At 47.7% G+C, this 20454-nt stretch overlaps 8 protein-coding genes across 8 annotated transcripts; 4 read left to right on the forward strand and 4 right to left on the reverse strand.

Annotated features, from left to right (window-relative positions):
* Window positions 1–384: 384 nt before the first annotated feature.
* Window positions 385–771, reverse strand: N7478_007267 (mitotic-spindle organizing protein 1; the record flags this gene model as incomplete). The annotated part of the gene is made up of 3 exons (XM_056923481.1): window positions 385–435; window positions 514–591; window positions 694–771. 3 exons carry the CDS (start codon window positions 769–771, stop codon window positions 385–387), a joined length of 207 nt encoding a protein of 68 aa, XP_056781518.1.
* Window positions 772–1327: 556 nt separating this feature from the next.
* Window positions 1328–1822, forward strand: N7478_007268 (GNAT family N-acetyltransferase; the record flags this gene model as incomplete). Its single annotated transcript, XM_056923482.1, has 1 exon — window positions 1328–1822. One exon carries the CDS (start codon window positions 1328–1330, stop codon window positions 1820–1822), a length of 495 nt encoding a protein of 164 aa, XP_056781519.1.
* Window positions 1823–2390: 568 nt separating this feature from the next.
* N7478_007269 (putative transmembrane glycoprotein) lies at window positions 2391–5201 on the forward strand (the record flags this gene model as incomplete). The annotated part of the gene is made up of 1 exon (XM_056923483.1): window positions 2391–5201. The coding sequence occupies one exon, from the start codon at window positions 2391–2393 to the stop codon at window positions 5199–5201; it is 2811 nt and encodes a 936-aa protein (XP_056781520.1).
* Window positions 5202–6220: 1019 nt separating this feature from the next.
* On the forward strand, window positions 6221–8296 carry N7478_007270 (PP2C family serine/threonine-protein phosphatase; the record flags this gene model as incomplete). Its single annotated transcript, XM_056923484.1, has 7 exons — window positions 6221–6256; window positions 6659–6977; window positions 7109–7182; window positions 7253–7337; window positions 7395–7601; window positions 7656–7898; window positions 7980–8296. The coding sequence occupies 7 exons, from the start codon at window positions 6221–6223 to the stop codon at window positions 8294–8296; spliced, it is 1281 nt and encodes a 426-aa protein (XP_056781521.1).
* Window positions 8297–9887: 1591 nt separating this feature from the next.
* Window positions 9888–11638, forward strand: N7478_007271 (choline-phosphate cytidylyltransferase; the record flags this gene model as incomplete). The annotated part of the gene is made up of 4 exons (XM_056923485.1): window positions 9888–10390; window positions 10588–10938; window positions 11034–11442; window positions 11510–11638. The coding sequence occupies 4 exons, from the start codon at window positions 9888–9890 to the stop codon at window positions 11636–11638; spliced, it is 1392 nt and encodes a 463-aa protein (XP_056781522.1).
* Window positions 11639–12644: 1006 nt separating this feature from the next.
* N7478_007272 (uncharacterized protein) lies at window positions 12645–13790 on the reverse strand (the record flags this gene model as incomplete). Its single annotated transcript, XM_056923486.1, has 1 exon — window positions 12645–13790. The coding sequence occupies one exon, from the start codon at window positions 13788–13790 to the stop codon at window positions 12645–12647; it is 1146 nt and encodes a 381-aa protein (XP_056781523.1).
* Window positions 13791–15221: 1431 nt separating this feature from the next.
* On the reverse strand, window positions 15222–17428 carry N7478_007273 (Zn(II)2Cys6 transcription factor domain-containing protein; the record flags this gene model as incomplete). Its single annotated transcript, XM_056923487.1, has 2 exons — window positions 15222–16875; window positions 16932–17428. 2 exons carry the CDS (start codon window positions 17426–17428, stop codon window positions 15222–15224), a joined length of 2151 nt encoding a protein of 716 aa, XP_056781524.1.
* Window positions 17429–18541: 1113 nt separating this feature from the next.
* Window positions 18542–20055, reverse strand: N7478_007274 (DMT family transporter; the record flags this gene model as incomplete). The annotated part of the gene is made up of 2 exons (XM_056923488.1): window positions 18542–19501; window positions 19699–20055. The coding sequence occupies 2 exons, from the start codon at window positions 20053–20055 to the stop codon at window positions 18542–18544; spliced, it is 1317 nt and encodes a 438-aa protein (XP_056781525.1).
* Between the last annotated feature and the right edge of the window lie 399 nt (window positions 20056–20454).

The following is a 20454-nucleotide window of genomic DNA, read 5'->3' on the forward strand; positions in this document are numbered from 1 at the left end:
TCGATATTTATTCTGTTGTGCTTTTTTGAATATTACCTGTGCTAGGCTCAAACTGATTCTATTCCCATGGTTTGCAGCTCACTTAGCCAACTATACTTATATCTATTCCCCTGCTTTGGGCCTAACTTTCCGATCCAAGTCGAAGCGTTTTCCGTTTACACTACGTCTAGTCCAATGTTTCTAGTTTATGATACCGCAGGAAATTGAAAATGGCCTTCAATTGAATTTCAGGACATTTTCAATTCAATTTTGATGTAAGAGACAGCACAGAACAAAAGGGTATCTTTCAGACCAGGCTAAATAGACCATGCAACGCCGTAATAGAAGTCTTAGCAATCTCTCGACCAGGAAAGGTGCCGTACAAAGTCAAAGAAGTATTGGTCTCTAGCCGCGATTAATGTTTGCTGTCTCCTTTCGCAAATCTTTGATCACGGCCTAGATCATGGGAGAATTAGTTTCAAATCACCTCTACCGTAGAGGGAAATTTGCCCTGGTTGGCAAGGGGCATCGTACCGCAAGAGCATCAGGATTGACACCATTCTCAATTAAGGAGACGCACAGGGATAATTCTGTACGATTCAAGTTCGTGTTCTAGGAGCTGTTAGTGTATATTCCAACGGCCTTGGTATCTAGGAACAACGGCATGTCTGTGTTAAGAAGCCGATGTTATTTATGGTGGATCAGGCGACAGACCAGGATTTTGGAGATATCCTCAAGAATATCAATGACATCACGCGCAGCTTGGCGCTTGTTATCGGCTTCAGTGGGCATTTTGTCGGTTTATTTTGATCTCTCGTTGCTTGAGGTAGAGATGTTGCCGTTGATCTTGGATACGCGTGGGTGTGAGATTGTTGGGGTTTAGGTGGAGACTCGTTCTCTCCGATGTTCTACACCCCGGAAGCTGAAGAGAACCTTGACGCGGGTTCGATTCTCTCCACGAGCGTCAGCCCTTTTCTCTAGTAACCTTCGAAAGAAGAAGAAAGCCATACTACTCCTACAAAAAGAAAGTGAGAAGGGTTACTCCATCTTCTTCTTATCTTTTTGCTCCCATAAAAAAGTCACCATGGATTAGATACTTGCTAAGAGCAATACATACACAACATATTCATGCCTGAGGCGCTAAATCTGTGGATGCCGAACAAATCCTGCGTTAGATCAACATCTACCTCATCTACTTCTACTGCGCCTTTTTCGAGATCGAAAACTCAACATCTATTTTTCCTTTATCCACAGGACGTCAAAATTACTGTCTGTGGCGTGTCTCACTTAGTTTCAATTAAAGCTGTCACTCCTGGAATGAGCTGGGATCTCAACGGCGCGATCAAGAATGGCGCCCACATTGAACATCTCCGACATTCATTCCTTGAAGAGGAACGAAGCATTGGAGATTCTTGCCCAGATATCCCGCGTAGAGAAAAAGACATTTCCGACCAATGAGGCATTCAGCTTTGGAGAAGAGCTGTGGAGAAAAAAGCCCAACACGCGAGTATTATACGCGACCCAACCCAAGGAGGGTGGTCGATCGGAGCTTATCGCCTACGCGGTGTACGTGCGCCAGAAGGGTGTTGCTCTCCTTCACAAGGTTTGTGTAATAGAAGCCTGCCGTCGACAGGGTGTTGGGCAACAGCTCATGTCCTACATTCAAGAGCGCCTCCGGAAGGAGGGCTGTCAATACATACAGTTGTGGGTTGACAAGGTCAGGGAACCTGCCCGAGCATTATATCAACGAGGTGGATTCAAGGAGCAAGAGGAAATCCCTGACTATTACGCCCCTGGACGAACGGGGATTCGAATGGTCCTAGACTTGGACCGTGATGGATGAAAGCCACCTGCAGCTATCCGAAGGTCAGCGGCACGTTATGGACCTATCTTTTCCCCCCTGTTTCTTCCTTATTCGCCAATTATTGCTCACAGAGTTAAGCGCATTGTATTTTCGACCCTTTGAAAATATGACGAGGGGTCAAAAAGTCATGGGTGTGGTTGGTCGCTATGCTCCTTGGCTGTAGAAGGAGCTACCCCTTGCTGCTTGAAACGTGAGCCCGAAACCCCGACGCGCTCTCTTCATTCTCGGCTTGTCACTCTGCACTCTCTTGCATACTTTAGTGACGTCGGGCATATCCAGGCATGGCTATCCGCCAAGGGCAAGCCTTGAACGGCTCCCTATCATTCCCTTTGGCACGAGAGGGAGCGGGTCTCCTTCCAAGAGATCGTGAAGGCTTTCCTTCGCATTTTTGGTTTCTATCTTCTTCCATCTACTTTGCCATTTCTATACGCCACTTGAGGGCTTCACTTTGGTACTGAGTTAGTGGCTTCTGACCCTGGTCGTGCTCGCTGTGTCTCCTCGAATCTATACACAGTCCCCGGACTTACGCCGGGTATCTCGACCAGGCATGGCGCTTTTTTTCGTGATTGCCCTGGCCTTCGTGTCAGTGGTAAACGCTGCAGCGCTTGTTGCCAACTATCCCATCAATTCTCAGTTACCTCCAGTCGCGAGAGTGTCGAAGCCCTTTCACTTCGTGTTCGCCGGCGGCACTTTTTCCAACTCCGACTCTGACACCAAGTATTCGCTCTCAGATGCGCCATCATGGCTTTCTGTGGACAGCGGCAGCCGGACTCTATCTGGAACACCTAAAGACGGTGACACTGGTTCTAAGACATTCAAGCTTGTCGCATCAAAAGGGTCAGAGTCCGACAGCATGGATGTTACACTTATCGTAACGGCAGATGAAGGTCCAACCGAAGGGAAATCTCTCGTTCAACAACTACAAAACCTCGGCCCTGTCTCCTACCCATCGACTATTTTTATCCACCCTGGTCGCCCGTTCTCAATTGAATTCGATCCAGCTACCTTCCGAAATACTCATCCTTCTACGATCTACTACGGAACATCACCAAATAATGCTCCACTACCATCATGGATGAGCTTCGATCCTGCTGCCCTTAAATTTGGAGGTAATACTCCAGCCTTTCCAGGATCCGGACCCCAGGCCTTCACATTCCAGCTCATTGCGTCTGATGTGGCCGGCTATAGCGCCGCCAACATGACTTTCCAGCTTGTGATCGGCCCACACATCCTTGCGTTCAATGAAACAGCTCAGACATTCAATCTCACCAGAGGCGAGAAATTCATTAGCCCAAACTTCGAAAGCTTACTATCGATGGATGGATCACCAATCTCTAAAAAGGATATATCAAAGATTGATGCTCATCTACCTGATTGGCTATCGATGAATAATGATTCAATCTCCTTGAGTGGTACACCTCCAAAGAACGCTGTGAATCAAAATATCACTGTTATGATCACGGACACATATTCAGACCAGGCAGCGCTCATGGTACGATTGGACTTTTTGGAGCTCTTTTTGGAAACTGTTGAGGGCTGTGAAGCGACTATTGGTGAAGACTTTGAGTTTGTTTTCGACCAGTCTACTGTAACCGATAACTCGGTACAGCTAGATGTTGAACTACCCAAGGATCTATCATCATGGCTCACTTACTTCTCTGACAATAAAACACTATTTGGCCACGTACCATCAAACACCAAACCACAAAAGCTCAATATGACTTTGACAGCGCACCAGGGCGACACAGAGAACACGCAGGACTTCCAATTGGACATTCTTGAGCCGTCGGACACCAATTCTAGCTCGGGAGATCCGTTTTCTGACCAATCGAGCGGTTCTCACAAGAAGGCTGGAGTGATCGCCATATCAGTGGTCATCCCAATTGTAGTGATCTTGAGTTTGATCATATTATTCTGCTGTTGGCGTCGGCGGAGAAAGTCTACGACAGTGGAAGAGGGTCAATTTTCAACGAAGTCACCCCCGCCGCGACCTGCACGACCTGAAATGTCTGACTGTCAACCCGGTGGTCATGATGCAGCCTCGCGAGATGACAACTCAGACGACTGGATGAGTCCAATTTCGCCTTCGTCGGATCTTCCCAAACTGGAACTTGGTCCTACATGGAACGTCGCATCGTTTGCAAAGCCCGCAGACTCTATGGAAGCAATTCCTACGCCAAATCCACCACCACGTTCTCCCAAGCGAAGCGCCTTTGTTCCCCTCCGAGATTCGATTATTGAAGAAGAAAAGCCAGCCCCACAGTCTCCTGCCAAGAAACAAAATCAACGCCTCTCATTCACAAACAGCCCTCCTGTGCGCCGTCGTCGATCTACAAACCGCTCGCGACGTGAACCATTGAAGGCTATTCAACCTCGAGCTATGAAACGCGAATCTATGCAGTCTTCTCGCTCAAAACGATACTCCAAGCGATCTAGTGGAATCTCGTCTGTCGCCTCAGGGCTCCCGGTGCGGCTTAGCGGTGCTGGCCATGGAGCAGGAGGATTTGGTCCCCCCGGACACGGAATCGTTCATATGTCGTGGCAAAACACGAAGGGTACTTTAATGAGTGACGATAGTAGCATGATGAACATCGCACCACTGTTCCCTCGTCCCCCTGCCGCCGGTCGCATGAGACATAGCATGGCTTCTAGCATCCCCGAGAAGAGAGTCACTCTGAGAGCCATAGAACCCGATGAATCGACCATTTCCGAAGCAGACTCCCTGGAGGCGTTTGTTCACAGTCGAGCAAAGCACCGCAATTCTGCCAACCCATTGTTTTCTGCCCAAATCAGTCGTCGTACCTCTTCAGGATTGCGTGCTTTAGATCGAGCGCGCAGCATCCGAAGCCGTGCCGATACCGTCTCCGTGTCCACATTCACTGATGAGTATCGACGATCAATTCAGGGACGACCACATTCTACCGCCTTATCTGTTTCCGAGTATGGTGATGAAAACCGTATCTCCCAATACCAGACTTTGCAGCCCCCTCAGAGTTTATTCCCCTTGGCTGAAGGAGGTGGCAAGAGTCAAAGTCAGCTGAGCTTAGCACAAGACTATCGAGGAGTTATCTCACCTCTCCCCCGATTTTGGAGTGAGACTAGTTTGAGCAGTGCTCGGCGTCTAGACTCTGGCAACTACTCCAAGGCTGAAGCCCACCCGGCGGGTCCATCACAAGTACCGCTCAGCTCTTCTATTGCATCTGATCTTGAAGAGCATCTCTCTCGGAAGGCGAGCCCTCCCAAACCCTTCAGCTCGAACAACCCATTCTTAAATGCGCAATTGAGTCCACCGCCGATCCGAGATCTGAGCAATCGTGGCCTACCTGTCGCTAGCAGTGGCGAATTAGCATTTGTTTAATTTTGGATTCCTTTTTGATTTCTTTTTTGTCATTTCTGTATCTTTGGCGTTTTGGGCATGGCGGAACATGATATCCATTGGGTTTATATGATGATTTCGTGAGGCGATACTTACTACTAATGAGTATAGTTATTATAGTTCAACAGTTGAGCTAGCATACGCTAGTGACAGTCTTGAATAACATTATTGCAAGATAAGTGCATTGATCATGATCTACTCTGGGGGAGAGGCACAGGACAGTTGGTGGCACGTGCAGTGGTGATTGTAAAATTACTATAAAGAGATTTGATGTCAGAGCACTTCAGATATCTGATCTCAGATGGGTTTAAAAGTAAAATAATATTACCATATAGAGTCCTATCAGGTCTGGTTTGACCTAACAGTTGACAACTGGCAAACTCTGGCATAATAAACTTGGACAAGGAGGTAATTTCCCTCGGTATGGGGCCATACAGCCGCATTTGCGTGATGAACACGGTAACTCCAGCCCTGGCGGTATGATTGCTTGAGTACTTTATTTTTGACTCAAAAATAGGCCATATTTAGAATTCATTTGAAATGATCTAAAGATCTAAAGATTCAAAGTATACCAAAACTCCAAGCTATATGATCCACAATCTACTATGTAGTATACCAGCACACGACCGTGTAATTTTACGGGAAATCTCTGCCTGGCAGAAAATGCTAATTTCCAATCCTTTCCTTTCCCCCCTTTATTTTATTTTCCTTTCCTCTTCCTCTAGTGAGATTACAAAGAAAAAGAAAACAAAAGAATCCTTCTTCCAGACTTGACTTTGTTGCTTTTTTACCCTTTTTTCCTTTCCAAAAAAAGCCCTAGATCGTCATTGTTCCCCACTCGGCAGGCGACTTATCGCGGGACCCAGAAACGCGCTGAAAGGCCTGCGCCCTCACCTGACTTTGTCCTTTCTCCTCTTCCACTCATTCATCTACATTTCCCTCCGATTTTCCACCACCTCTACGTCTCCCCCGAATCCCCCGTATTTCAATTTTGCGCCATCATGGGTCAGACCTTGTCGGAGCCCGTGGTCGAGAAGGTGAGTTGAGTTCCAATTTTCCATTTGCATTGTCATTGCCCCTCCCCACACTGCCAGATGGATCTGCCGGCGGTTTTCTTCCCCCGAGGCATATCACAACCCATCCCCGGAACCCGCCAGGTTCGGTTTTCCTTCTCAGGTCGAGTTTCTCTGTCGCCAGCTTGGATTTTGCATCGTCGGAATCTATCGGGTTGCATGTCCTGATCATGAAGAATACAATTTTCCCTTGTTGGGATCGGCCATGCGGGGTCCTGCTGACTTGGAGGGGCTGAGATCGCTTCGGCAAGAAAAGGCCTCGACAACTCTTTTCTATTCCCCTGATCATGTCATTTTCCAAATGCAAATGCTCAAAATTTATATTCGTATGAGGTGACTGACTGGCTCTCTTCTTTTGCTTATTAGGTATCTGCCGAAGGCGGAGATGACTGTTGCTGGTATGGCGTGTCTGCTATGCAAGGATGGAGAATCAGCATGGAAGATGCCCACGCCGCTGTGCTCGACCTTCAAGCAAAGTATGTACGCGATGACGATAAACCGACAGATCCGGCCGAGCGTCTGGCCTTCTTCGGTGTTTACGATGGCCACGGTGGAGACAAGGTGGCGCTATTTACTGGGGAGAACCTCCACCAGATTGTGGCCAAGCAAGATTCATTCGCCAAGGGAGATATTGAGCAGGCCTTAAAAGATGGCTTCCTGGCTACTGACAGGGCAATTTTGGAAGGTTCGTCAGGTTCTAGTTTATAAGGGGGAAAGGGTGTCCTTCATTTGAGGCCCCCCACTCCTCCTTTTCTATGCTGGTTTCTTTCCCTGGAACGTTTCTAATCAAGGGCCACTTTTTCTTCGCTTCTATAGACCCGAAATACGAGGAAGAAGTCTCTGGTTGCACTGCTTCCACCAGCATTATCTCAAAGCACAAGATCTGGGTGGTACGTGGCTAGAACTATCACTTCCTCGTGAACATTGGAGATGCCTCGGGATGACTAACATGCGAATTAGGCCAATGCCGGTGACTCACGATCAGTTCTAGGTGTCAAGGGCCGTGCTAAGCCATTGTCATTTGACCACAAGCCTCAGAATGAAGGTTAGTAGGATATCTATTGCTTGGTTATTGCCATCTCGTACTAACTGTCACCTACAGGCGAGAAGGCCCGTATCAGCGCTGCCGGTGGTTTCGTTGACTTTGGCCGTGTCAATGGCAACTTGGCCCTGTCTCGTGCCATTGGTGATTTCGAGTTCAAGAAGAGCGCCGAGCTGTCTCCCGAGCAGCAGATCGTCACTGCCTATCCCGATGTTACTGTGCATGACTTGACTGATGATGACGAGTTCCTCGTCATTGCCTGTGACGGTACGTAATCGTTCTCTTTTAGTTGTCAAAACCAATGTTAACTCTGTGATTTAGGTATCTGGGACTGCCAGTCCTCCCAGGCCGTGGTGGAATTTGTGCGAAGGGGCATTGCCGCCAAGCAAGACCTTTTCCGGATCTGTGAGAACATGATGGATAACTGCCTGGCTTCCAACAGTGAAACTGGCGGCGTGGGATGTGATAACATGACCATGACTGTCATCGCATTGCTCAACGGCAAGACTAAGGAGGAGTGGTATAACCAAGTTGCAGAGCGGGTTGCAAGCGGAGACGGCCCTTGTGCTCCGCCCGAGTACGGCAAGTCTCACGAGGAACCCGAAGGAAATCCCTCTTCGTGCTGACGGTCAGACTTGCGCACAGCCGAATTCCGAGGCCCTGGGATCCGGAACCAGTTCGAAGATCAGCCAGATGACTATGACTTGGAGATGGAACGCTCGCGAGCTTTCAGCACTCGTTCCGGCCGGATTATTCTACTTGGAGATGGCACCGAAGTTATCCCGGATCAGCACGAGGAAGAGCTATTTGATCAAACGGAAGATCAGGATCTGGCTAACCAGGTGCACCCTATCCGGAATGACCGCGAGGCCACCCCTGGTCCCCAAAGCAAGAATGATGGCTCTCAAATATCCGAGTCCCCGGCCTCCACTGACAATAAAGACAAGTCGACAACCTCGTAGTTTTTGATGAACCTTATTCCCCCCCTGTCCTTGTTTGGCTTGCTTCGTTGTCTATTGTCCCCTGTCCTCCCGTTTTGTTAGTCTTGCGAACAAGCTTCCGTCAATCCCCCTTCTGACACGACCTACCTTTCCGCTTCGCCTCTATCTCCCCCTTTCTACGACCTTTCTCCTACTATTTCAATTTTTGTCTCTTTTTTCTTTTTCTTCTTTTTCTGCTTGAGTTATCTTGGGGCGCCATCTCCGAGTCCAACTGGTGCCTCTATTTCACCTTTGGGATGGATTCTTGTTAGACTGGGATGGAAACATGCAGGAAAGAGAATATTAGGGTTGTGAGGAAGAAATAACGGGTTTGGTCATGGATTTATGAGGCCTTCGCCGGGAGCCATGGGCCTTCACGAGCACGTTCTGTTTTACTTTTTTTATGCCTTCACACCACACGAGATACCGCAGAAAATGCCCCTGCTATTGACGAACCATTACACTTTTTTCTCTTCTATGCTTCCGTCTCGTCTTCTTCTCTTATATACTTGGCTTCTTCTTCTCCTCCCTCTCCACGTGGTCAATTGTTTGGTCCGTACCTAGATTTCACTCCTAGGGATGTGAGGACCACAAATCCAACATGGGAAGTACTACGAACCTGCGAACCCGGTGGGCGACTTGGACATTCGGTCTGAAGAGAAAGGAACATTAGGCAAAGAGGTTTTCTATGGATCCTGCGTATTCTCTGATGTATTCCAAATTTCGGCCTCGGTATATGAGTTCTCTGACGGTATCTGCAATGGTAGATCTTGGCTATTTTAGCACTGGAGTTTCGGGAGATAGTGGGCCAGTGTGTCCCATCTCAGCACAAGCAATGAAGCTTTCCTTTCTCTCTTTATTCCTGTTTTGTATGCCGTAGGCCTGTTTCAGGACCTAGTGGGGCCGGTAACGTAAACTGGGTCTAAATACCTTGCGAGAGCAAACGCCACGCCGTCACCTTATACTCACTGCAATGCTGCTACTGCTACTGCTACATATCTAAATTAGGAAGGCGGTGAGCCTGGATTCGTGAGTGTGTTTTAGGGGGCCTTATGCTAGATACGAGAAAACGTAGCACTTGAGGTATATATCGCTATACGTCAGAGAATGATAGCTTAATCTTCTTTCTTTACTACAAGTCTTCCAAGGTTCCAAGGTTATACTCAAGGTATACTCCTTGTAAGTTTCTTTTTTGCCGCCTTCACCAGTTCGCGGCAACTGTACATGTCTCCACCGCCTCCCATATGTAGTAAAGAATCACATCATCACTACGGAGTACACATTGTGGAGTCCATGATGGTAACACTCAAATCAATCTGCCCAGATTGCCCGTGCCCAGCCTGGCAGTGTCAATGTGTGGGGCACTTTGAGGAGGTACAGGGAAAAAAAACCGTCTCACCCCTGTAAGAAAGCATGGCAGCCCCCACTTGAACCCCAAAAAAGAAAATTACCCCCTAACCGGATCAATCCGCTTTTCGAAGACCCTTTTATCCTCTCCTCTCCTTTCCCATCAAGAAGGCAGCATCAAGCCTAATACTAATATAAGACAAAAAATTAAGCTTCCATCGCCGCAATGTCACCTACCTCCCCCGCCGGCAAGCGCAAGCGCAGCGCTTCACACCTTCCTGTGCCCCAGCCGGCCACTAATGAGCTCCAACCCTCTTCACGCGACGCGTCCGGCGAAGATGGCGAGGACTCAACCGGTCCTTCCAATGCCACCCCCAACAAATCTAGCAAGAAGCAGGATGCTCCGACATCTTCTCACAAACGCGCCCGCAAGAACTCTGGAGATACTTCTCACCCGACTACTAATGGTGTCGCTGAGCCCCGGACTCACGAGGATCCCGGCGAGCCCTCCGAGACTACTGTTGCTTCTTCCGATATTGAGAATACACCTAGGAATCGGCCCGGTCTACACATCGATTTGCCCACTGATCAGGATCAGGAACAAGACTCGATGCCACCACCGCAGCGTGGTGTCTTGCAGGATCCTGTTGGTTACAAGACTAACCCACCTCCGGTGGGACGTCCTGTCCGTGTCTATGCTGATGGTGTCTTTGATCTGTTTCACCTTGGGTATGTTCTTTGTTACCCTATTGATTGTTCTTGTTCTTTTTTTGCTTCTGTCACTTGGCATGCATGCTCGGTTTTTTGATCTGACCTCGGTCGCAACTCGATCGCAACTCGATATCCTTTCCTTTCCTTTTCTTCTCTTTCGCTTTTTCTCCAACTTGGATGTCCCTATGTTCCGAGCTGTTGCTAATTCCTTATAGTCACATGAGACAGCTCGAACAAGCTAAGAATGCTTTCCCCGATACCTACCTTATTGTTGGAGTCACTGGTAATGAGGAGACCCACCTTCGCAAGGGTCTGACTGTTTTGAGTGGTGCTGAGCGAGCTGAGACTCTGCGTCACTGCAAGTGGGTTGATGAGGTTATTCCCAACTGCCCATGGGTTGTCACTCCCGATTTCCTGTCCGAGCACCAGATCGATTACGTCGCCCACGACGACTTGCCTTACGAGGCTGCAGAGGGTGACGATATCTACGAACCCATCAAGGCCCAGGGCAAGTTCCTGGTCACTCAGAGAACAGAGGGTGTCAGCACCACAGGCATCATTACTCGGTAAGTGATTCAAAACGGGAAACATCTGTTGATTCTTTCCAATTATCATACCATTTCCAAATTCCGTGACTAACCAAGGTATCGTCGTGCTACAGAATTGTTCGTGATTACGACCAATATATCTCTCGCCAGTTCAAGCGTGGCGCATCCCGTCAAGAACTTAACGTGTCGTGGCTGAAGAAGAACGAGCTGGAGATCAAGCGCCACGTGGTTGAACTTCGTGACAACATCAAAAACAACTGGACCATGACTGGCCAGGAACTCGGTCGGGAACTGCGACAGATCTGGCAAAATAGCCGGCCAGGTAGCCCCGCGCCTAGTAACCGCAACAGTGTGGACTATGGCAGTGCCCGTGGTCCTCTGGCTAGCCCCACTGGTGGGAGCAAGTCGCACTTGTCTCGTGTTGAGGCTTTGAACCGTCCTGATAGCCCCATGGGTGGTGCTCGCAACGAGGATTTCGCAACTGGATACAGTCTGGGACTGATTGGAGGTGTACGAGCATGGGTAAGTATTCCCTGACTCTCATTGATTTTGTTTATCGACATGGACCCCTTTGCTAACTTCTTATCAGATGATGCGCAGTCGTCAATCTCTCCATGAGCTTCCTAGTAATATGCACTCACCATCAGAGGAAGAGGAACCTGATTCTGAGCGGGTCCAAGCCTACGAAGAGGAGCTCCGTGGTCGTGTCTCAGCGTAGTTCAAGGAAGCGATTTGATTGAATTTGATTCGAAATTGACCTTGCATTTCCCCCCCTCTGTCCCCGTCTCCCCCACCCATCCTTTCTCACATTTGCATTCGGTTCGTGTCTTATACTTTCTTGATTGTGTTTATCTACGCCTCCTCTTTCTTCATCTCTGCCTAGATATTATCTCTAAATTGCTGGCAATCTCCTATGTCTGGTGTATGGCGTCATTTCTTCCCTCACCTGTTTTGCCTCCCTTAATACTCAGAAATCGAACCCCATTTCTCTCTGTGCTGGTTATGGCTTGCCGTGACTGTTGTTGTGATATGACCCGACTTCTACTGTTTATGGTTCTATTTTGATGTGTGCATCTTCATTTATTCGGGTTATTGGCTATAATATTCTTGCTTGGCAGGTTTTTCGAATGCAGGGTTGAGTCCATTTGTTTCGGATTGGACAATGAAAAGCTTCGAGTTGATTCCACTGAATGGAATAACAGAATAATGGGATTTTGGTTACTCGGTCACTCGGTTACTTGTTGTATAGATTATCTTGACTCTTGTCCTAGTGCTACATATGGGTTCGGTTTATTTTATCGGGTTAGCAAATACGAATCCGCAATATTCACAGGGATGTCCTTGTTTATAGAAAGTCTAAAACTATCAAGGAAACAATCAAGTATTTGCCGTCCAGGCACAGGCCAATAGATCGAGGGGAATGGGTTACATGGAATTGAATTCACAAGGAAGAGAGTGTTTACGGTGGACAGTAGCGATCATCGGGGAAACAGCCATTTCTCCTTTTGCCTTCCTAGATGTCTTTCTATCTATGTAGAGCTTACAGTACAGCTAGCGGTGTAATAGGCGGTAAATATGATGAACCTTGCACATGTGGAAGAGAGTGTGGTCAGATGCAGTGTATTGGTCTAGTGAGACTCTACTGGTCGCTGTATCTATAAGATAAATCCAAGAGGGGTATCATAGGAGAAAAACAAAGAAAAAAGAAGAAGAAAAGACGAAGATCAAGCCGCAGTAATAGCCAACCGTGCACCATTCCTCCGACTCTGCTGCAGTAGTAATTCCTCCCCTTCCCCCCTCTCCCGTAAAGCCTCCAAAGCACACGCCCACTCCTTCAGTCCAAGTCCCAAAATCCCTCCAATCGACATCCCAACAGGCGAACACATCACCGCTCTCAACTGATCCCTTAAAACCACCGCATCCCTCACCAATTCCTCCTCAATCACCCCCTTAGCTGCAGCATCACATCGTGCCGTAACAGCAAGCTCAAACCCCTTCAACCCCCTCACATTCAACAACGGTAACAACCACCCCTCACTAAGCACAAGTGGAATTCTCTGCCCCGCAACAATAACAGGTCCTCCGCCTATCTGCGTGCCGGTAAATCTTCCCAAATCAATACTGAGTTGTAACTCTCTTAATCCCCGCATAGAGGATACAACGCTCCAGAACTCGCTCCATAATGCATCACTGTGGGTATGAGCGTATATTGATCCCTTGTGATCTTTCCCCGTGAATGGTTGCCAAACCGGCATCCATTGCACGGTTAACTGCCGGATACAGTTGAGCTTTTGGGTTCCGATCGCAGACGCAAATGCAATAAATGTATACAGGTCATCAACGTCAAAGTTACTTTGTTGATAGAGTAGGTCTGATGCTTCGAGATTGATACCTTGGCAGGTTTGAAGTAGTGCGTTCCCGCTATTAGAAAGATGATCGGGTAACAGGTCATGTGTATGTGGGTAGAGAAGTCTGTCCGAGTGTCCGGGTACTCGGCCGTCGTAGATTCGCCAGCGAGCAGGTGTATAGGGACAACAGTGTCGGTGTTGAGTTAGAGATGGGTTTGATTGGGGACAGGCGACGTGGCGGATTTTATCTTTCACTGTTACGAGGTGGATGGTTTTGGAGCCGAAGACGTAGCCCCAGATCATTTGGCGGATTTCGGGTGGGAGTTGGGACAAAAGGGGACTTGTTGATTGAGGATTTATGGGCTTGGTGTTTGTGGGTTCGGTCTCTGGTTCTTGGGATGGGGAACAGATCTTGCGCTCTTGGATTAGAGTGCGGACTGTGTCTTGCCAGCGACGGCCGGTAGAGTAGTAGTGCCAGATTGAATATGGGTCTCGCACGACCCAGGCGTCGAAGTGGCGCATTTTGAGAAGAGTTTTTGTGTGGTTGGGCGTTGGGCGTTGGATTTAGGATGATACGTCTATATCAGAGTGCTATTTCAATGTTGGGATGGATGATTGGACTTTATACACTGGTGATCATCCGATCATGATCCACTCAGATGATGATCTTGAACAAGTATATAGATGATCCTGGTATAATGCCGAAGGATCTGGATGAATGAAGGAGAAGACAGAAGTTGAGTTGAAATCTCCAATTGTCTTAAGATGGATTAGAGATCGACGATCCGGGGGAGTCAAATCCACTTTTCTCATCTGCCAGACACGTAAGATAAAACCGGGGCACCAAGTGGGCTTTTATAAAACGTATCCACTCTTCCACTCTCTTCTCATCGTCTCAAATGTCCATTCTCGATATCAATCAACCTCCAAACTGGCTGAACCAATCACATCTCTCGGGAAAATTCGGATTGGCGTTGGGCGCTGCAACCCTATGACGTCGGGGTGGAGCAGTGGACTGATGCGTGAAAAGGCAAGGAGCAGAGTGCTCCGACCACTCCATTTAAAGAGATCTGGGGATTTTAGCTGCATTGATCTCGGGCGAAGAATGTATGTGATTGGATCGGGTGAAGGTAAGTGGCTGATCCTGGTTCATCATGTCTAAATCAAAGTGAAACCGAGAACTCCGATGTTGAATATTGAGTTCCTATGCACTCTGGAGCCCTGTCTAGACTGCCATCGTCATCGGCGGCATGGCCCGAGCCCTTGGATTGTCCAATACTGGTCCTTACTGTTACGTATGTCCTGAGCCTTGACCACGGTGTACTCAGGTGCTAGGGATATCTCCTCTTTTTGAGGATGATAGCTGCAGCGGGGGTATTTCGGCCAGATTGGCTATTAAATTAACATCCAAGGCTAGACACCTGTCATAGAGTTATGGATCGAGTCAAGACAACCTACCCTATAAACAAAAGTCTCCGCAATGAGATAGTGTCAGAATGATAATATTGGTTCCTATAATAGACTGGAGTCCGGTTCAAGTTCATGGCGTAATTCAAGATCAATCTATCTCTAACATTCCATGGTATAGATTTGCGCAGGCTGGTAGTCACAGGTACGAGGACGCTAGCTCATTGATAATGCGATCATCGCTTTCTCTCGCTAATTTGCGCTAATTTCCCGAGATAATTTGCGATGACACGGAAAAATTGCGCGGTCGATTTGGAATTAATTGCGCGGTCCAGAATTGGATCTTAGCTTAAAGACTGACATCATTTGGATAGCTGTGTTACAGATGAGATATGTTCTATTAGGGGTGAGAAGCAAAATATAATCGAAAGGCAATATCAATAGCCCATTAATCAATGTCATGTCTTAAACTCGTATTTCTCTATCATCATGATAATTGAAATAAAACTCGCTTTATATCTGTTATACATCCATTTGAAACATTCGTCATGATAAGAAGGGTTCGCCAAACCAGGTTGGATTTTGCGGTTGGAATCCAGGATCTCCCATATTCAGCATAGAGGACCAATCAAAGGTTTGCAATCCTTCAATTTGGCTAGTGGATATGCCACTAGAAGGGAATACCCCATACATATCTAAATTGTCAGACAGCTGGCCAGAACTCGGCGTATCCGTGAAAATGCTATAAGCCCCATACGTCGTGATATCCTCCAACAGGTCAGGTCGTTTGTGGCCACTTCTGAACTCTGCCTTCAATTTTTCCATCAGACCGAGAAATCCAGAGATCACCTTGCTACACAGGGCATAGACGCATCCGCCAGCGAATGCAGCTTCAGCTGTTCTGTCCGATGATGAGGCCATCTTGGCGAGTCGTTCGGCGCATTCTTTGAATAGCTCGAGTTGCTTCGGAAATTCTGAATGTAGGTATCCAAATGATCTAACCATGACAACGTTGTTCTCGAGGAGATTTTTGGCATTTGTCACGCGTTCTATTCCAAAGTATCGCGGTGGTGGACGGAAAATCACGCCATTGAGCCTCATCTTTGAACATTCAATGAACATATCCAGGAGCTCCATTAGCTGCTTGGGATATACTTTGCCGAAGCGGACCAGAATCTCCCTGAAATGCATGTTTGATGGATCGCCGGGACTCTTCCAAGTATTCGCAACTTCGGCTCCAATTTGCGTTGTATCCTCTGGGGTTATGTCGGAACTATTATCCCATATGCCATCTCGGATTTTCCTTCCTAGCATTGAGGTGTAAAGCATTCCGAGAGCAATTCCCCAGTTATTCACCGTGCAAAATCGATGCTTCAATAATGAACGGACGGCCAGCATCTCTTCATTATCTCTGGGGGAGATGGCGTCTAGGAGAAAGTTGCTGTAATGAATTTGTTCAATGCACTTTCTTTCATTTTCTTCTGTGATCATAATGAAGGCACTCGAGTCGTGCAAACTTTGTTTGACACTAGTCAATGTCTCGAAGAGGATGCATGTAGATGTAGCCCATTGAATATAGTAGATAGCGCGCGGTGTGCACGGGCGAGTAGTGAGCGCAATCTGGTACATATCAACGCGAGATTTCATGTAATCGGTCAAAACTTGTAAACTGTGAAGTGGCTTTCCTGACAGGCCGTCCACTGTCGCGTGACCGGCAATTACCTGGAATGCGTGAATGGAGTCGAAGAGCCAGCTCTCAAACTCGCCATAATCTGGAGTGTTTAGACCGTCGGCAAGTTGGTTCCCCTGTTGGTTCACTGATTCCAGTCTATGAAAGACGCCGTACGCAATATTCATGTATAGTTCTGACTTGATTGCTTTATGAGCGACACCTTGCGTGGTAGCCATAGCGGTTGGTTTGTAGTCTGATAAGAAAAGACAAACAACAACGGTGTCTGGGTGCGTTGGCGGGGAAAATATAAATTCTTGGCCGAGGAAGGATACAGCTTGTCTCAAGGTTTCTCTTAATGGCAAGTCTTCTTGAGTAATATTCTCGCTCAGGTCAAATGCAGACAGGCCAAGGAGCGCAAAGAGCAACCTCGTTGCACAGTTGCTGGTGAGAGGATCATTTAATACCAGTCGTTCTCGGAGACTGACTAGAGCCGGTAGTTTAGGGAGAAAGAACCGATGCCAAACCAAGCTATAGTGAAACGATTAGAATGTTTATATAGATGGTTGAGAGCATTTGTAACTTACCACCGATCAAATGATGCCGCCATATCTTGGCTGATCAGGATTGGTAATGGCGTATCCCAGCTCGTGGTAGCAGGCGCAACATCAGAGCCGAACAGGCGATCTTTCTCAAGAACCGAGAGGAAGAAGGCATGAGGCTGGATCATTGACTGGAAAACCTCCTCTTTTCGCGGCGTGCGAGCGGGTTCCGACCGGCCGTCTTTTGGAATTATATTATCATCTTCGTCGGCGAAAAGATACTTCTTGATGTCTAGATTGGCAGGGTCATTGGACAAAGAGTCCGACTGGGTGTTCGGACTTCGCTCTTCTGACTTTGCAAGCTGCGTACGTTTGGACTGAGGCCGTCCGAGCAAGGTATAATCAACAATGCACTTCAGACCGAGGCTGCGACATCGCTCGCAGGCTTTCTCTTTGGGTTGCGGGGTACTCAAGGGACCCAAGTTTTGCGTATCAGGGAGAATGCATTTGATCTTTCTGGCGCGACAACCTCGACAGATCATACGGGCATATTTGCCCCTGGGGCCTCTTTCCGTCATCTTATACTGTATAGTTTGAGCAGCTTTAGCGGCGGGGTGAAGGAGGATAAAGCTCCTCAAGGATCTTTGATAAGGCTGCCATGAACATACCGGCAACTGAGTCATCCGATGTTACGGTGGCTCATCGTGGCTATGGGATTTTGTTGGTTTTCAAATTGAAAATCCTAGAATTTAGGGGCCATTCGCGTGTAGATCCCCAGTCTGGTGGGGCCAAGTTTACACGGGCTGATGAATGAAATCTCTGGATCCTGCGTCAAGTGGGGTTTGTGGAGAACTGTACCCTGTACAGATGTTGGACGGACGCCTTGCACGAAGAGCCCCTATTACGACTTAAATTGGCTTTCACTGGTTATAAATAGCCGCTGTAATAATTCTGACTCTTGCAGAGCAAAATCCAAGATTACGTTGATGCTCACCTCTCTTCTTGGTAACTTGCCTGGTGCCTAGGTGTACAGTACTTGTAAAACGGGCCGGCGTTGAACAGTGTGCATTATTCCAAATCATGTACTTGCATAGTAACCGAGGATGACGATCTATTCAAACTGAATTTGAGCATAATATGAAGTCATGAAGTCTATACATAGTCTTAATATAGCAGCAGTATACATGTATTTCATCGACTTAGTTCGCAAGGCTCGAATGCTATCTTCAGAAATCATAATTTCCTACACGAAAAGCCTCCATTACCCTCTCATGGTATATCCGTGGGGCATTATGATGCCCCCGTACAGAATATCAAATACTCACCTATATGAAAGTGGGTATTGCAGGATTAGAGTACATGTACATGGAAGTAGCCTTCCCGGGGTCAGGGATAGGCGGGTCTTCACACGAGGTCTAAAAGGAGAGGCTAGAATCGTGTCTTAGGATGAATGAACAATGAATCGTTTTTATAGACTATCGACCTTGACTGGTCTCAAGTGCTTAATTAAAGGCTCCCAGTAGCCGTCGGAAGACGGGGTTCAAGGTGCCTGATGCACCTATGCAACACGGAGAATCCGATGAACCATATGATCCAAGCAGGAAACAAAATAGAGAACCAAGACAGAGCGTCGGTGCACTCTGTAAGTTCCCACCTCACCCCTGTGCAGGGTTAATCAGCGCCTCCTCGTCACCAACGTCCTTGAATTGCGGGTGATTGTCTGATTGTGTTACTGGACCAGGGTCCGATCGTTCGTCCTGCATGACAGCCACGTAAATGGCACACGCGAGAATGAGCACCGACCCAGCTGCACTCATCAATGAAAGCGTAGTGCCCCAGACCACTTTATCGTAAAAGAGCGCAAACAGCACCTGTGTATACACCATACTCGTCGCTCGCGATCCCTGACTCGCTTTACTATTTGCCACCTCACGCGGTGGCACGTAAGATAACCCGGCCGTCAATAGGAACTGTAATAGGAACCCACACACTCCCAGTCCGGCCATGAGTGTCCATTCTAAAGGTGTGCTGGGGAGTTTGAACTGTACCCAGGGAAACGCAGCCATTGCGACAAGTGAGATGATGGTTGTCACACTTGAAAAGTACGTCACTGACACAAGCGGGTGAGCGCGTTTTCCAATCACGCGAATGGACGTGTAAGCTCCTGCTGCGCCGATAACACCTATAAATGCCACGATTGTTGCCATGACGTGGTGATATGAGTCTGTTGAGTTGGGACTACCGCCTTGCTCCTGACTTTGGTCCTGGTTACTGGCATGACTGTCGCGCGTACGGAATGGTCGTGCGATTAGCATTACACCTGCTAGGGACACTAGCGCTGCGGCTTGTTGGCGCTTGTTAAATGTTTCGCCAGGTATTAGCAGCGAGCAGGCGTAGCAGGTCATTATCGGGGCTAGGAAGGTAATAACAGTTGCTTCGGCGAGAGGCAGGTATTGTACTGAGTAGTATAGTCCGTATACTCCCATGAAACCGAAGACGGCACGCGTAATGAGGAGGTGGATGATTGGTTTGGTGCCAAGGGGATGAGGCACACGCGCATACCACATGTAAAGGTAGCTTGCCAATGCTGTGATTGACATGCGGGCAAATAAGATCTGTCATGAGTAAAGTTGTATATGGTTAGTCGAGGGATCTTATAGTGTATAAACTACTGCCAGTAGGAGCTTCTGTAAAGGAGAGATGGAGATCGCGATTGATCAAGAACAATGCATAGACTTCTGTCTCTATTTTGGATTCTTTTTCTCTCTCTTTCGCATAGATTTTGGCTTATATGTTTTCTTATCCAACCTACCTGGAATGGATGCAAAGAGCTATTGATCTCTAAAACCTTCGTCATAACATTCATTGACGCGCCAAATGCCTGTGCCAGCAGTACAAGGAAAATGCCCTTGTTCTTCAACCAAAACACTCGGAGCTTGGCCTGCCACGCATGACGGGGTCTGGATGATTCCGCAATGATATCTTCATTCTCGTTCTCGTCGCTTTCATCGATGGGACGCGGTTCATATTCTACAAGGGAGGGGATATAGGAGGACTCGTCGTCTCGATAAGGCTCGTTTGGCAAGGGCGCATCTGGATGCTCGCTATCGGAGGAATATGGGTTCCGATCTGCGTTATTTGAGGGGGAACGGGGCCGAGGTGATGCCATGTCTTTTTAATTTCTTTTGCTCTATCCAGGCACTCTACCGAGATATGCCTTTCTGAGAGGAGAATGAGATAAAAGGGCAGGGAGAGACGATAGAAGGATGAAGAGCGAAGAGCGAAACAGAAGAAAAACAAGTCGTTATATCATGATTCGTGTGATGGGGACAGAGAGAAGAAAAAGAAAAAGTCCGCATGACAAGAAGGCGAAGTGGGGAACCCGCTTTCTCGTGGGTCTTCGACTATATGAAGTCGGACACTGCAGAAGTGTATAACTCGGGTGACCTATATTGTATAGGGCGTGATGTACCTTGGCGATCCTATATAGTCAGTTTAAAGGAAAGACCAATGAAAAGCTAATTAACAGGTTGACTCTGGAATCATGAAGCTTTTTTTTTTTGCTTCT

The sequence above is a fragment of the Penicillium angulare genome (assembly GCF_028827245.1).
Source record: "Penicillium angulare strain IBT 27051 chromosome Unknown utg000004l_segment0_segment0, whole genome shotgun sequence".
NCBI classification, from domain to species: domain Eukaryota; kingdom Fungi; phylum Ascomycota; class Eurotiomycetes; order Eurotiales; family Aspergillaceae; genus Penicillium; species Penicillium angulare.